The 15,564-nt window shown below is 42.0% G+C and overlaps 1 protein-coding gene across 39 annotated transcripts in view; it reads right to left on the bottom strand.

The window, feature by feature from the left end:
* The window catches only part of CACNA1C (calcium voltage-gated channel subunit alpha1 C), a 522,932-nt gene that overhangs the window by 33,686 nt on the left and 473,682 nt on the right, over positions 1-15,564 (bottom strand). For 33 of the 39 annotated variants that reach the window (XM_053405792.1, XM_053405794.1, XM_053405791.1 and 30 more), the window contains 2 exons: positions 5,432-5,464; positions 1,750-1,878 (listed from right to left, as the gene is read on the bottom strand). In XM_053405792.1, coding sequence (XP_053261767.1) covers positions 1,750-1,878; positions 5,432-5,464 — 162 coding nt within the window. The remainder of the gene's footprint in view (positions 1-1,749; positions 1,879-5,431; positions 5,465-15,564) is intronic. The other 6 variants (XM_053405816.1, XM_053405803.1, XM_053405815.1 and 3 more) reach the window with 1 other exon arrangement.

Raw genomic sequence — 15,564 nt, 5'->3', positions numbered from 1 at the left:
CTTCTGAAGGCTGGGGGGGGGGACAAGGGCTTTTCTTCCCACCGCCAGCCTTCAGAAGGCTGTTCTGAAGGCTGGCGGTGGGAAGAAAAGCCCTTCTCCCCACCTCCCACCCCGCAAGCTCCAGGAACAGGAGGGCTTTCCTCCCGACCGCCAGCATTTTAAAAGCCCCCGGGACAGCGGAGACTTCTCCGCTGTCCCAGGGAGATTTTAAAATGCTGGCGGGCGGCAGCGAAGGCTTCGCTGCCGCCCGCCAGCATTTTAAGATCGCCCCGGGACAGCGGAGAAGTCTCCGCTGTCCCGGGGGGCTTTTAAAATGCTGGGGGTCGGCAGCGAAGGCTTCACTGCCGCCCGCCAGCATTTTAAGATCGCCCCGGGACAGCGGAGAAGTCTCCGCTGTCCCGGGGGCTTTTAAAATGCTGGGGGTCAGCAGCGAAGGGTTCGCTGCCGCCCGCCAGCATTTTAAGATCGCCCCAGGACAGCAGAGAAGTCTCCGCTGTCCCGGGAAGGCAGGCGGGGGGGGGGGAGCAAAGACTTTAGCCCCCCGCCGGCCTTCAGAAGAGGTCCAGGACCTCTTCTGAAGGCCGGCGGTGGGCCAAAGTCTTTGCTCCCCCCCGCCTGCCTTCAAAAGCCGTCAGGATAGCGGAGAAACGCGCTGCGCTTCTCCGCTATCCCGGGAAGGCAGGCGGGGGGGGAGCAAAGACTTTCGCCCCCCACCGGCCTTCAGAAGAGGTCCAGGACCTCTTCTGAAGGCCGACAGTGGGTGAAAGTCTTTGCTCCCCCCCGCCTGCCTTCAAAAGCCGTCGGGATAGCGGAGAAACACGCTGTGCTTCTCCGCTATCCCGGGAAGGCAGGCGGGGGGGAGCAAAGACTTTTGCCCCCCGCCGGCCTCTTCTGAAGGCCGGCGGTGGGCGAAAGTCTTTGCTCCCGATGGCTAGCATTTTAAAAGCGGTCCGGGATAGCGGGAAAGCGCAGCACGCTTCCCTGCTATCCCGGACCGCTTTTAAAATGCTGGCGGTGGGGAGCAAAGCCTTTCGGCCCCCGCCGGCCTTCCTGGACCTCTTCTGAAGGCCGGAGGGGGGCGAAAGGCTTTGCTCCCCACTGCCAGCATTTAAAAGAGGTCCCCGGAGATTTCCCTATGGGCTTTCTTCTTGCAAAGCAAGCCCATAGGGAAATTCGTCTTGCGGAACGACTCAAAAACGGAAAACTCTTTCGTCTTGCAAGTTTTTCGTTTTGTGAGGCGTTTGTCTTGCGAGGCACCACTGTATATCAATCATTTTGTCTTAGCATGTTTATCAGAGGAGGATCCAACAATCCCAATTCAATGTCCAGTATTAACTTAAAACTCAGCACTGGGGAAAGAAGGTCTTGTGGCACCTTAGCCGCTAATAAATGTATTATGCCATAATAAATGTGTTAACTTTAAAGATGTGACAATACTTGGGTGTTTTTCTTGCAACACACTTACATGGTTACCCCTCTGGAAACTACACTATAAGGGGAGTTTATGAAACATAAAAATCAGCTAGTTTACTAAACAATTCCACACCTCCACATGGTTTACAGATCTGGGTTTAGATTTTGAAATCCTTTACCTCATCACATTCACCCTAATGCTGGGAGACCTGTGACTGGAAAAAACTATCCATTCAGGGATCATTGCTGATCTATATAAAAATGTTCAATGTAGAGGTGGCAAACACATCAGTATTGTCCCAAGGCAAAGGCATAGAAGAAGAAATAAAGAATTACCTGGAAGGACTTGATGAAGGTCCATAGCAGTGTGCGGATGCCCTCGCCTCGGCTCAAGAGCTTCACCAGACGCATCACGCGGAAGAGTCGGAAAAAGGTGATTGAGATGCGAGAGTTTTCCTCTGCGTTCTGGAACCCATTGGCACAGAGGGCAGTAGTTACAACAGAAGATGAGGAACACAGACCCTGGGCCACAGAAAATGCTACTTCACAGGAAGAGCTCACTGCACTGTTCCCCTGCCTTATAGACCTCTAATCTTTCACTAGTCCCAGAAGTTCAGACAGATGAATGCAGATATATAATCTGTCTTCTAGCACCAAATTGTTAGCCTATTTTTTTCTTCCTCATTCCTCAACAGTTCCCCATGGTTCTTCAGTGGCATTATCCAAAATCTCTCTCCCTCACACCCCAATTTTAACAATAAATATTTTTCAAGGGCCTTGCTGGTAGGGTAAGGCACAGTTTCTGCCATTCCTTTGGTTGATATATCATAACTTGTGAGACAAGAAAGCTATTTTGTTTTGGATTTGTATGGATTGAGAAACTGCCCCATATGTAATTTGATCAACAGGTGTAACTGGCAAGACCACCATTTTGCTCACAACTTCCTGCTGCTTGGTCATGGTGACAAGCAGGAGGAAATGGAAACAAAGTACTTCATGCCTCAGGCAATAAGTATTACTCAGCACAGGAGGACACTACAGAAACTGTCTCCTTATGCCCTGCTTGCTCATTCAGACTGCTCCAGTCTGCTACTTTGATTATCTAGCTTGAATATATAACCAACCCGCCTTGTGGTGCATGCCCTGTGGCTCCGCTGAGCACTGATGTTCAATCTATGTTCAATTTTCTCACTGATTTAAATGGGTGCATACACAGCCATGGCCTTTGCTCCTCATAAGTGTTCTGTTCCACTTGGCCAGAAGAAAGAAAAATAGCTATCTGAAGACCACCTGGTCTTCTGGGAACATTCTTTGGCCAGCATACAGAGATGCCTCTTCAGGTTTCTGCAAGGACTTTTTCATGCTCACTGAAGGATATATTCATAAAGCTTGGAGCTGAGCATGCAGTTAACGGAAACCTAATTGCTACGGCCCAGCCGGCACAACATCTGCAGAACAGTGTGCTTTACTTTGCTTCCCTTGTGACAGACCCCATGGAAGAAATAGTAGGAGAAAGCAGCCCACCAAAAAAGGAGGTAGCTGATCAGTCTTCAGTTGTAAGCAACAGCAAAATAGCAAGATGCAGACAGTGCTAAGTTGAGATGAGGGGCTTAATGGTCAATTCTGATGAAATTTATATTCCTTGAAGAAATACTCATGAGAGCAGATGCATGAATTATACTGGAAAGCAATATAATATCCACATGTGTTTTCCCATGAATTTTCTCCTCTACAGGAAAAAAGTTAACCTTAAAGATACCAAGGTTTACTGAAACTTTACCCAATATATACTTAATTCATGTTATTTGAGGAACAACAGCAATTCCAAAGTTTCCTTCTGAATGGGGAATCCCTTTCAAAGAGGCCTGCACTGCATAAACCAAACTAAGCTAGAATGATTTCTTCAGGATCTGATGATCTTCCCACTTCTTGATTTTTTTAAAAATAGCTTTGTACTACATGCTCACTGTTCTCACTGTTCTCAGTTATATTTCTCATGACCCCTAGGTATTTCCCATAGCCTGTGCCTTGCTCTGATAAAGCAGTTATTTGGCCTGACTGCTACTGTTTAACAGTCCCTAGAGTTTAAATTAGATATCCCCCCCAACTGGCCTTTTCTGTTCTCACAGCTCCTGCCTTGTCCCTCAGTATTCATCTCCCCCACCCAATTCCCCAAGGGGAATGTGACTAGCTTGAACATTCCTTGTTCTGCACTTATGTTATGCCAAGGCAAGAGTTTCCTGAACAAGTGGGATCAACTAGTTTGCCTTGGCTTTTGTGAGAAGACTCCCTGCCAGGAAGACTGCTGGTGGGTGTGGTGGGAAATGAAGCTCCCAAACCATGCTAAGTAGAACAACAAAGGGTTGTTTCCTCTAGTGCCCTAAGAAACTCTTCTGCTCTTCTACTAGATGTGCTATGGAAGCACTGCCTGATGCTGTGGGAGGAAATAACATTTCCCCCTCTGAGTACATATTGTGCCCACATTCTCTTCCGTTGCTGCAGAGCGAAAAATTTGATCCCAAATAATGAAGAAGTACATAACCAGGAAACAGTGCAGATCACCCCCCAAAAACACACACACCCCAATCTGATCTTACTCACCACTGTGTATACCAGGAGAGAACAGACCCCTTTGATTTCCTGTTAAGAGCTCAAAATTAGCACTTTTGGTGTGTGTGTGTGTGTGTACACCCACACCCAAGACACAGAACAAAGTTCTCTCTTTAAATAATTTAGTTTACATAAAATACCTGCAACCTTTTCTATTAAAATAAGGTATTGTTAAGATGCTATAACCATAATCCATGCTTTACTGTCAAGTCCATTTCGCCTTGAAAGCATTTGTTTTCAGTAGGCTTGTGGCCTGCATAACAGTAGTTAGTTTTGACACTTTCTAGAATTGATTCTGCATGAAAACACTTCTGTTACAGCCAGTGGGAGAGGGGAATATTTGTTGTTCAAGGGCAGACAATTCAGCTGAGATTCCAAGGGGGTGCCCTAAACAACACTGTTGGCTTGTTTTGCTCAACATATCCTACTTGCAGAATTAAGAAAATAGAGGCCAAGGGGAAAGACTCTGTATTTGTGGAGTAAACCCAATGAGCATGATGAAATTTGGACTGAGAGAAGGAAGGAATTCCATTATTTCTTAAGAGTTACCAATCCCTTCCTCAAAGTCCCATTATTACCAGCTTCACCAAGAAGTGCGGAAATTTATGCCAATGGGATGCGGGTGGTGCTGTGGGTTAAACTACAGAGCCTAGGGCTTGCCAATCAGAAGGTCCGCGGTTTGAATCCCTGCAACGGGATGAGCTCCCGTTGCTCGGTCCCTGCTCCTGCCAATCTAGCAGTTTGAAAGCATGAAGTGCAAGTAGATAAATAGGTACCGCTCTGGCGGGAAGGTAAACAGCGTTTCCGTGGATAGCAGGAACAGGGCCACATGACAGGAGCTAGAGGGTTGTTGCTGAATGACTTCAAGCCTGGATAGGTTAGATGCTTGAAGAGTGTTATCAGACACTCAGGACTGGACTCTAGAGCAAATGCACAGTGCCTTTCTCTTTGCCACACCTTATTCTATTTGTGCTATTTGTTCATTGTATGGGTAATTTTCACACACAAAAATAACAATGTGGACCTTGTTCATAGTTTCAATTCATTTTGCAAGTCAATTCCATTGCATCAAAGAGCTCATGACTTAACAAACAGAAAATCTGAAAAGGATTCTAATTCTCTCTTGGTAATTATTCATTAGAACGTAGGACAACAGTTAACTTGACTAAAGGAAAGCTCAAGGATGCCCAGTAAATACACATCATGTGCAGCATAATCAACAGCTCATGTGAACACCAGACTCAACAAACAGAAACACAACATGGTGGCTTCATGCAGAGATAACTAGGCTAAGCTTTGAGACAGAAACCTAGATGGTCAGGGTAGAGAGAATAGGGAGTGTATTAGGAGATTAAGAAGTGTGTCACAGAAGCAGCTGGGGGGGGGGCAGGGTTCTGTTAGATCTTACCATAGAGGAAGAGCATTGGGTATGTTCAGCTGGCTTTAAAGAAAGGCAGACAGAGATAAACTGTAATAAGTCTCCAACGAAGTAGCCCAATAGGCTATGTCTTGGATAACACAGGAATAACAGAACACCACAGCAATGGAGGAGAGTAATGGGGGGGGGGGGGATAGGACGGCACAATAGAGACACTATGCTGATTTTCTAGAATGTAATGGATCCAATTCAACCTGGGTGAAGGAAATTATGTTCCCCCACCGCCAATGCAACAAAATGCATTTTCATACCAAACGTATGGAGGGTATGAATCTGCATCAGTTGGCTTATAGACCAATAGAAAAAAAAAGTTGTGATCTACTGAGAAGAGGTCTGGTAGCTTCACACTGCAAGTCTGGAACTATTTACTTGGAATAGTTCAGTAATATAAATAATACTACTCTAGAGTAAGTGGCACCATTTTTCTCCTCAGTATCCCACAGCTAGGATTTCAACTTTTTAAATTATTCTTTACTACTGAGTTCATATTCAGTACTGGTATTTCCAGTACTAAAAAGAGTTGGTTAACATCTTAAACCATGCTGCAACAAGAAAGTATACATTTAAACAGACTTTTAGGGAAATAGTTATATAACGATTTAAGAAACAATGGAAATGTCTTAAACAGACAGGCCAGTGACCAGCCCAAAGGTAGAATTGCTTCTACTCTGTCTTTTAGGCACTCCCATGGCCTCAGCCAGGTCTTTTCCAAACTAGTGCTTATTAAACATTTAATTTGAGATGCTATGAATGGAACCTGAAGTTCTATGCATGCTGTTGAGTCTGGTTCTGCTTCAGAAACACAGAGACAGAAATTTAACCAGATGCTTTTATAAGTCTGCCTGTACCACGAGTCAATCCTTTGCATGCTTTATCCAAATGCTAAAACTGAAAGTAGACATTTATATATAGCAGCTGTTTTCTGCTGATGGAATGCTAATCCAATGCAGATACAGGGTGGTAAAAAAACAAATTAATTTTATCATACTACTTCCTGACCAGATCTCCATCAGCTCAATACTGGCTATTGACATTAACCAAGTAGGGAATTGCAGGGAAGCCACAAATGACATTTATGGCATCTGGTTTGGGGCTGATATGATCCATGTTTCAGCCACACTCGCAAAAGCACTATTCCAAATCCATTTTCCCTCAATTGCCTTATAGAATATGCCATGCAAGGGCATTGGCTCTTGTGTTACTGCTGACTACATTCTGGAACTCTTATAGGCTGTTCATGCTATAAGGAAAACTCAAAGACTATTTCACATGTTTGCACTCTGTACTATTTTAAACAGACATTACACTTATGCTTAAAGCATACACCATACAAGTAAATTATTTCTACTTTTTTGAAAAGGGGAGGGGATTTGTTGAACCTTGAAAAAATTACCTCAATTAGTGATAGGTATCTGTTTCTTGGATTCTGCTTCTAGCAGCTTGTGATTTCAGCAAAAGTTTTAAGATTATTAAAATATAACACACTTTTTCATATCTTTTTCTCTTTCTGATATGTATGTCCTTTGACCATTATTGCTAATATTTTATTTAACTTTATTTTTCAGAACTTCATAGCATTTATTGTATGTGTGTGTATTCTGAATTTCAGTATTTTCTTCTAGTTTCTAAAATTAAACAGGATGATGTAATACACTTTAGCAATACCATGCATAACTAGAAAAATACTGAAATTCAGAATATATGCCAGTCAGAAGTCTCTGGGAAATTCACAAGCAAGGCATGGTGGTTGTAGCCATTCCTGCCGTTTGCCTCTAGCATCTGGTAGTAAAAAGTATATTGCCTTTGAAATTATCATTGCTAATTGCCATTGTTAAATTTATCCTCCATTAATTTGTCTGATCCTTTAAAAAACAAAACATTCATACCATTATCACCTCTTCAAATCCTTTTGTGCATCTTCCATTTCTTCACATCTTTTTTGTGATGAGACAACAGTTACAAATGGTATATAGTATCCTAAATGGGGATGCACCTCAGATCTCTATAAAGGCATTGTGATATTTGCTATTTTATTTGTAGTATTAAGTTAATTACATTCATGTCAAGAAAGGGAGAACAAACCTTTCCATCTATCATATATTCATAATGCCTGAAGAATCAATCACATATGAGTTCTTCTGCGTATGATCTGCAAAATGCACATCTCAAAGTTTTTCTGTATTATACAAGCAGTACAAAATTGTGTCCTCCCCCCAATGAGGCATGAATAGATAAAAGTAATATCTCAAAACTGTACCAGCCATCTTTTATAGTGAACAGAATTAATTTGTGAAAATTGTTAAGGATTTCTTAGCACTAATAAATACAGTAGCATAATATATTGAAGGCTGCACATTGTGGATCTGCTGATGAGAGTGTTGAAGTTGGACTTCTAAGTGAAAATACCTTCACTTGAGGTTCAAGTGACAGAACACAATATGACAGACATCAGTTCAAGTGTACAGGAGAAAAGTCAATGAGAAGGCCATTTCCTGAAATGTTTGCAAACACAAACATATCTGATATTGTCAAGGCTGGAATTCAAGCACTGATCTCAGGAGACCCATTTGTCAAGCATAGTAATTTCCACCAATTAATTTGTAGGTTATTGCATTTTCTCCTGGTTGGAGATAAATACCATGGTCACCTAACCTTCAGCACCTACCACTGCTGCTGCAAATATATAATTTCAGTTCTCTAGTTAGAATCTCACTGTGGATCACATTCACACTATATATTTAAATTACATGACTCTCCCTCCAAATCCTGGGAACTGCAGTTTATTAGAGTGCTAGGAATTGTAACTCTGTAGGGTGTAAACTATAGCTCCTAGGTTTTTATGGGGGGGGGAGCATATGCTTTTAATATATGGTGTGGATGTGACAAGCTTCAATCCAGAATAAAAACAAATGGAAACCCACCATACCATTCTAGGTCCCAGCCTGATCCAGGACTCGCTTTTTCTGGAAGTCAGCTATTGGAAAGTGGTATGTACTTCTGTACCTTATTTTATTGATTACCCCAGGACATAAGGTTTGATGGGAGGGGAGTTTCTCATCAGGCATACATATATCCAACAGGGTTTTAGGCTAAAAGGTATCTTGTTCCCTGTTTCAGTTCTGCTTCCTCTTGTTGCTTTCAGACCTTTTTCTATAGCCTTTGTAACTATTGTGAATTTTGATTCTTAAACTCTAGATGCTGTAAGTCCAGAAACACTAAGTCTTCCTGGAGCCAGTTGACCATCAGTGTCTTGACTCTCTAGGTCTAATTATGATGCTACACTTGTAGAGGCCCTAATTATGATTATGTCTGGAGTTCTGATTATGTATCTAACAGTCAGTGCTGACACTATCGTAGCCACCTTATTTGTGTGAGCGGTGTATCATAGGAAGAGGGCACTCAGTGTGAAGTCACAGAAAAAGAATTATTAACCTATGGGACTTCTGCATTTAGCTGTGCATTCAATACCACTTAAACAAGAAGTTGCCTGCACAGGTAAACCAGCTGCAAAAACACCTGCCTTATGTCTTAAATTCTAATGCTGAGTCAGATTTTTGTGTCATATACTTGTTAAGAGCTGAACCCTGGTTCTGATCCCTCAAGGGCTATCACTTGCCTTTTCTTTAACCATGGCATCAGGAGTCAGCTGCCCGATTTTAATATGGAACAGGCCCTTTGGCAATGCCCTTTATATCAACCATGCAAGTAAGGACAAAAACCAAACCCTAGATAAGTTCTAGATGAGAAGAACCAACAGAATAGGAACATTTTATCAACATCCATTCTATTTTCAAGGTTCAAAGTTGAGTGTGGATCCTTATGTAGCCAAAAGATGCACAAGGCAGCATATGCCAGTAAGCATATAGATTGAGGTGATCTGGTTGATGTAATATAGTGATGGAGTTTCAAAAAACTTTCTGACTCCTAAGTAATATGTAATAAGTAATATGTAATAAGAGGAGAGGTCCTTATGCAGATTAGAAATTGATTAAGTTGTAGGGAACAGAGAATAATAATAAATGGATAGTTCTCTGAATAGAAAGATGTAGAAGATGTTCTCCGAGGATCTGTACTGGGACATGCACTTTTTAACTTGTGCATAAATGATCTAGAGTTAAGAGTGAGCAGTCCTGATGCTAAAAAATTATTCAGGGTTGTTCAAACAAAAAGAGATTATGAAGAGCTCCAAAAAGACCTTTCCAAACTGAGCGAATAGGAGGCAAAATGGCAAATGCAATTCAATGTAAACAAGTGTAAAGTGATGCATGGCAGCACAAAATAAATATTAATTCCACATATATGCACATGGGGTCTGAACTGGTGGTGACTGACCAGTAATGAAACCTTGGCATCCAAGTGGATAGCTTGATGAAGAGGTTGACCCGATGTGTGGCAGCTGTGAAAAAGGGAAACTTCATGCCAGGGACCATTAGGAAGAGAATTCAGAATTAAACTACTAATATCATAAGGTCATTATACATATCTATGATGCAATCCCATTTGGAATTTTGTGTACCATAGTGGTCTCCTCACCAAAAAAGGATATTATAGAGTTGGAGAAAGTTCAGCAATGGGCAACCAATATGATCAAGGGGATGGAGAACTCCCCTATGAAGAAAGGTTGCAGCATTTGAGACTTTTAGTTCAGAGAAATGGTGAGTAAGAGGTGACATGATGGAAGTTTATAAAATTATGCATGGCATGGAGAAAGTGGATAGAGAAATGTTTTTTCTCCATTTCTCATAATACCAGAACTCATGAACATCCAGTGAAGCTGAATATGGGAAGATTCATGCAGTGCGTAGTTAAACTATGGAACTCGCTAGCTCAGGAGGCAGTGATGAGACCAACTTGGACAGCTTTAAAGGGAGACTGGACAAATCCATGAAGGATAAGATTACCAGTGGCTACTAGCCATGATGCCTGTGCTCTGCCTCCATGGTTGGAAGCAGTAATCAGTTGCTAGAAACCACAGGAGGGGAGGGTGCTCTGGTGCTCAGGTTCTGCTTATGGGTTGGCCATGGGGGAGAAAAGAATGCTGGCCTAGATGGGCCATTGGCTTGATCCAGAAAACTCTTATGTTCTTAATTAAAGTCTGATAATTGGATGTAAAGCTGTGCCTTGCAATTTCAACAAAAAGATACACCAGAATCAAAATGGCTTAAATCAATATCTCCATGTAAATGGTATATATTTGCAGTATTAGTCAAGATTACTGGACGGATCTTGACTGTGAATTGCTATTTATAGAGGAAGAAGAGCAGAATCCCTACAGTTAAGGGAGGAGGTAGAGAGAGAGAAAACAAATAAAGGCCAAGAAATAAAACACAATAAAAAATGGCACGAAAGATGAATAACAGCAAACATACCAGTATAAATGCTCAAGGAATCAAATGTGCCCACTGCACTGTGAATGCAAGTCTGTCAATAGTTCACCATTTAAATTTGACATGAGGATTGGCCTTGACATACAACCAATTCCAGGGGGTTATATTTGCAGTAAGCTTTTAAAATGTTATTTCTGTCATTAGCAATGCCTAATTAAATCCTTTTTATTAGAACAGATAGTTCTCTAGTTATAGCAGACAATGTAGTATGTAATAGGTTGGTCATATGTACAAGAGCTCCAGTCTAACTGTATGTGTATGCAACAGCCTGGATTAGGATTCTACCAACAGCCCCGATCTCGGAAGAGGAGAAGGGATGAATCCTGTGCCTCGTTTCCCCTTTTTGTTCTGATTGGCAGTGATGATCTGACCAGGTCCATGTGTATATAACAGCCCTCTGAATGACATGTTGTAGTTGTCAGGGGCTGTTTGCTAAGTACTTATTTCCATGCACAGGTCCTCATTGAGGTAGGGGTTTGTGGATTCCACATATTATACAAACATCAAAACACTCATAAAGTAACATTTCTCATGCTATTTTGACCATGAATACATATATACCTATACACACAATTAGGTTTGAAACAATACACTCTATGAGTGGTATTCAACTAACATAGAGGACACCCATTGAAATTAATAAACATGGCTGCACTAGGTCCATTAATTTCAGTGGGTCTACTCTGAGTACAGGTTTGTTGAATGCCACCCTATGTTCATTTCTATGCATTTTAGGAAGCTGCACAATAAAAATAGGTGCCAGAATTCACCATGAAGTTGTTACAGTAAGTAGCCAGGCAACTCAGGGCAGCCCTGAACAGCTGTGTTCACAACCCACGGAAGCACTAAACACTATGGTAATCTCTCCCTAGCTGGTTTGGGAGTCTCCCCTGGTTCTGGTGCAGGTCAAATAAGTGTGCCCCTGCCTCCTTTGTTCTCTTAGATTCAGGCAGATGGCTAGGGCAGCTCAAAAGAGCCCTTGTGCAAACGCAAGTGCATGCAATGGCAGAAGTCTGGCTGGAAAGCCCACTGCTGCTACACAGGAGACAGATTGAAGAAAAGGAAATATGAATTGGCCACACCCTGTAGCTTGAGGAATCATGACTAGAAGCAGCTAGGAGCTAGGTGGAGTCATAGATCTAAAACAAAGTATAGACTCACACATGCTGGCCAGCTTCTGCTTTGACTTGAAATGTTCGTTTTGGGCTTCTCAGAAGTACGTAAAGGGAAGAAACAGCGCCAGCCCACAATGCTGCCCACTTGAGAGGTGCTGGAGCTGTGCTCTGGCGTGCTCCAGCTGAAAAAAAGCACTGCACATGGGGGGAAATGCTAAGTAGTTCAGCAGTTGTTGTTTTTAAAACTTCTTAAAATTCACAGAAATGGGCATAGAATGAATGGTTTCAAACATCATTTGAGTATATGAACTAGCATATATTTACAGTGAATCTTACCATTCCAAGTGCTGGCAATTATAATGAAAAGTCAAATACTTTAATCTGTTTATGCAAATGATTTACAACAATGTCACATACTGATTTGCAGGGCTAGTCCACCCATGAAGCAGAGTGAGGCAACTGCCTCAGGTAGGAGCCACAGTGGGAGCAAATCCAGCCTCACAGGAATGCATCGCCACCTGCTGTTGCTTCTGTGGTGGCTGCGACAGTTGTGGTGTATTCCTTGGCAGCTGGTCCTGCTGCCTCCTCAGCAGCCCTCTGCCTCAATTCTGCCTCCACTGTGGACACTCAGCAAATAGGCATTGCTGGTCTTCTCCCATCCCTAGGGAGGAAATGGCAGGGGCTGCCTCCTGGGCTCTCCTGGGCTCCACCAGCCCAGAGTTGGTCCCTTTCTCCCCTGTGACGGCCTTTACTTCCCACATCAACCATCAGGTTGATTTGATCCCCTGACACTGTTCGCAATGTAGATCTTCACTTACTACTTACAACTTGGGGTGGTGGTGCCATTTTTGAGGTTTGCCTCAGGTACCAAAATGTCTTGGGCCAGCCCTGTTAATTTGGGTTATTCCTCCCCTGAGGTGGGGAGGAAGCAGCAGCTGAGATACATTCCAGACATAGTGATATATCAGCATATACCGGTATTTAGCTGCTGATAAATGACAATGTTGATATTGCCCAGCCATCCTTGGATTGCATAGTTATGGTGTTGAGAGATATGTCCATTTCTTGACATGTGGTCAGGGACCAGTATTTGGTGATGGGAAGAGTGTAGCAGGACTTTAGCTTATTGGAAGATACTGCTTTTACTTCAAGTAGCTATCTTCCATTGTTTAAGAATTTAAGCCTACTATCTTAATTGACCTGGTAATTATTTGTTAATAGTTGGGAATGTTTTTGAGGGCAGCATGCACATAGCACAGCAATACCTGTGGAATATAATACCCCCTTTGTGTAGTAATACTTGACTCTGATATCTGCATAGAATTTCCTAGAATTTCTCTCTCTCTCTCTCTCTCTCTCTCTTCCTTCCTTCCTTCCTTCCTTCCTTCCTTTCTTGTACAATAGCTTTGTAAACAAGCATTTTGGTTTCCATGTGAATGTCCTGGTCCTCAAACACTCTGCACTTCAATCAGGAGAAAGCCGTACCTGCAGAGCTCAGGCGATGCTGGATTTCAGCATCAATGTTGGCCCTTGTGGAAAGATAACTGCCTAGGTAGGAGAAGTGATTGACATTTTCCAATGTTACACCATTGAGTTGGATTTGTGGCACTGCAAAGGGTTATTTTGTACTTGTTGGTGCAGCACTTTGGTTTTTTGGATCATCCTAAATATCTTTGCAGACGCTTACGAAAAGCTTGGCCTATCACTCAACAGAAAGAATCACATACTAAAAGCAGTAATGAAATCATTCATACCTTGAGTTTTGATGAGGTGAAAAGATCTGAGACCATAGTAGAAAATTCACTTAAGGAAAAATCATGATTAGGAATTATTACTAAAGAGATGGAAATAAAATAGCAGGTATCACAATGCCATTATAGAAACCTTATTATATTTCCACTTAAGAATACAATGTGCTGCTCTGGTCACCCCATTTCAACAAACATATCTAGGCAGGCTGGAATGGAGTGGGGAGATATGACAAGTGATTGAAGATATATTCATGCTTGTTTCTGAAATTACTAGACTCCAGAGTCATCTAGTTCAGTTTTCTGGCAATAGGTTAAAAACAGAGAAAACCACATAGTTAACTAATGATGATGATTGTTCATCATAAAACAATGGCCTTTAGTTTATATAGCTTCAGAAGAGGATTAGATAAATTCATGGAGGACTGGTAAATTCATAGCCATTATAATTGCTTATACATACTATCTATGTGCATGGCATATGACAAAAAATATATTTGACAAATCTTTGGCCTAAGGGGCTTAAAATCTGAAAACAGATACAAGAGAAACAACAGCGTGAGAGGAGGGAAACAGAAGTAAAACTAACAGGAAAGGTATATGCCATTCTTTCAATTATACATACTTCAGGTTAATTATAATAGTGTATGGAGAGTAAGGGGTTGCTCCAGAGAAAAATATTAATTTGATGAGCAACCTGAAGGAAATATGGGAGGAGAAATAATAGAGGCATTCTGGGGGGCAGTTCCAGGCATAAGGGGCATATGGGACAAAGGGTGGACTTGTTTCAGAGAAGAGCATGCTGGATGGATGGAAGTGTACCAAGATGAGACAATGAAAGACTAGCTGAAATATGACTGCAGTAATCAGCATGGGAGATAACTGAAACATAGACCAGGTTTCTTCTGAAGGCCATTAGCCATAATAGGTAAAAACTGAATTACTGTATTCAGGATCTTATTAACCAGTGCTATGAATGACTATCAGGTTATGACTATTTCCATGATGCCTTATTTGAGAGCTTCTTGGTGCATCTGACTGGCAATTGTTAGAGTATGCTGGGCTGACCTGGCAAGACAATGTTTATATGCTTAGGAAAAGAGACAAACTATGATTCTTCTGTTTATTTGGATGGACATTGGGTTCCAATTAATGTCTTTAGCTACATGGTAGACATATTTCAGTACAGTGGTACCTCGGGTTAAGAACTTAATTTGTTGTGGAGGTCTGTTCTTAACCTGAAACTGTTCTTAACCTGAAGCTCCACTTTAGCTAATGGGGCCTGCCACTGCACCGCCACCGCACGATTTCTGTTCTTATCCTGAAGCAAAGTTCTTAACCTGAGGTACTATTTCTGGGTTAGCTGAGTCTGTAACCTGAAGCATCTGTAACCCGAGGTACCACTGTACTTCACATTAGCACAGCTTCCAAGGTTCAGATATGCTAGGTAAGTTTCCTAGTGTATTGCAACTTATAGGTCCTTTTAGGGAAGGCTTTATAGCAGTTCACATTATTTGCATGTCAACTGAAGCATTCCCAGGTACGGTCTGGAAAGACTCCTGCCTAAACCCCTGAAGAGCTCTTGCCAGTCAGTGTCAACAATATTGAGCTAGATGGACAGTTGGTCTGCCTTAGTATGGCAGTTTCCTATCCATAAGGCTGCTTCATTTGATTTAATAAGGTCAGCATTAGACCATGTATCAATCAGATTTTTATTCAGTCTACCTTGAGGTACACTGTTTTCAATACACAGCACTTAGTGATAAAAGCCCAAAGTCAAAAATACACAGTGATTAGCTGAAATATTGAATATGCTCAAGACCTTTCTTCCTAGTATTTATTGAGTCTGAACG

The sequence above is a fragment of the Podarcis raffonei genome, chromosome 10, assembly GCF_027172205.1.
Source record: "Podarcis raffonei isolate rPodRaf1 chromosome 10, rPodRaf1.pri, whole genome shotgun sequence".
Classification (NCBI taxonomy): domain Eukaryota; kingdom Metazoa; phylum Chordata; class Lepidosauria; order Squamata; family Lacertidae; genus Podarcis; species Podarcis raffonei.
This window is presented reverse-complemented; position numbering and strand designations above follow the sequence as displayed.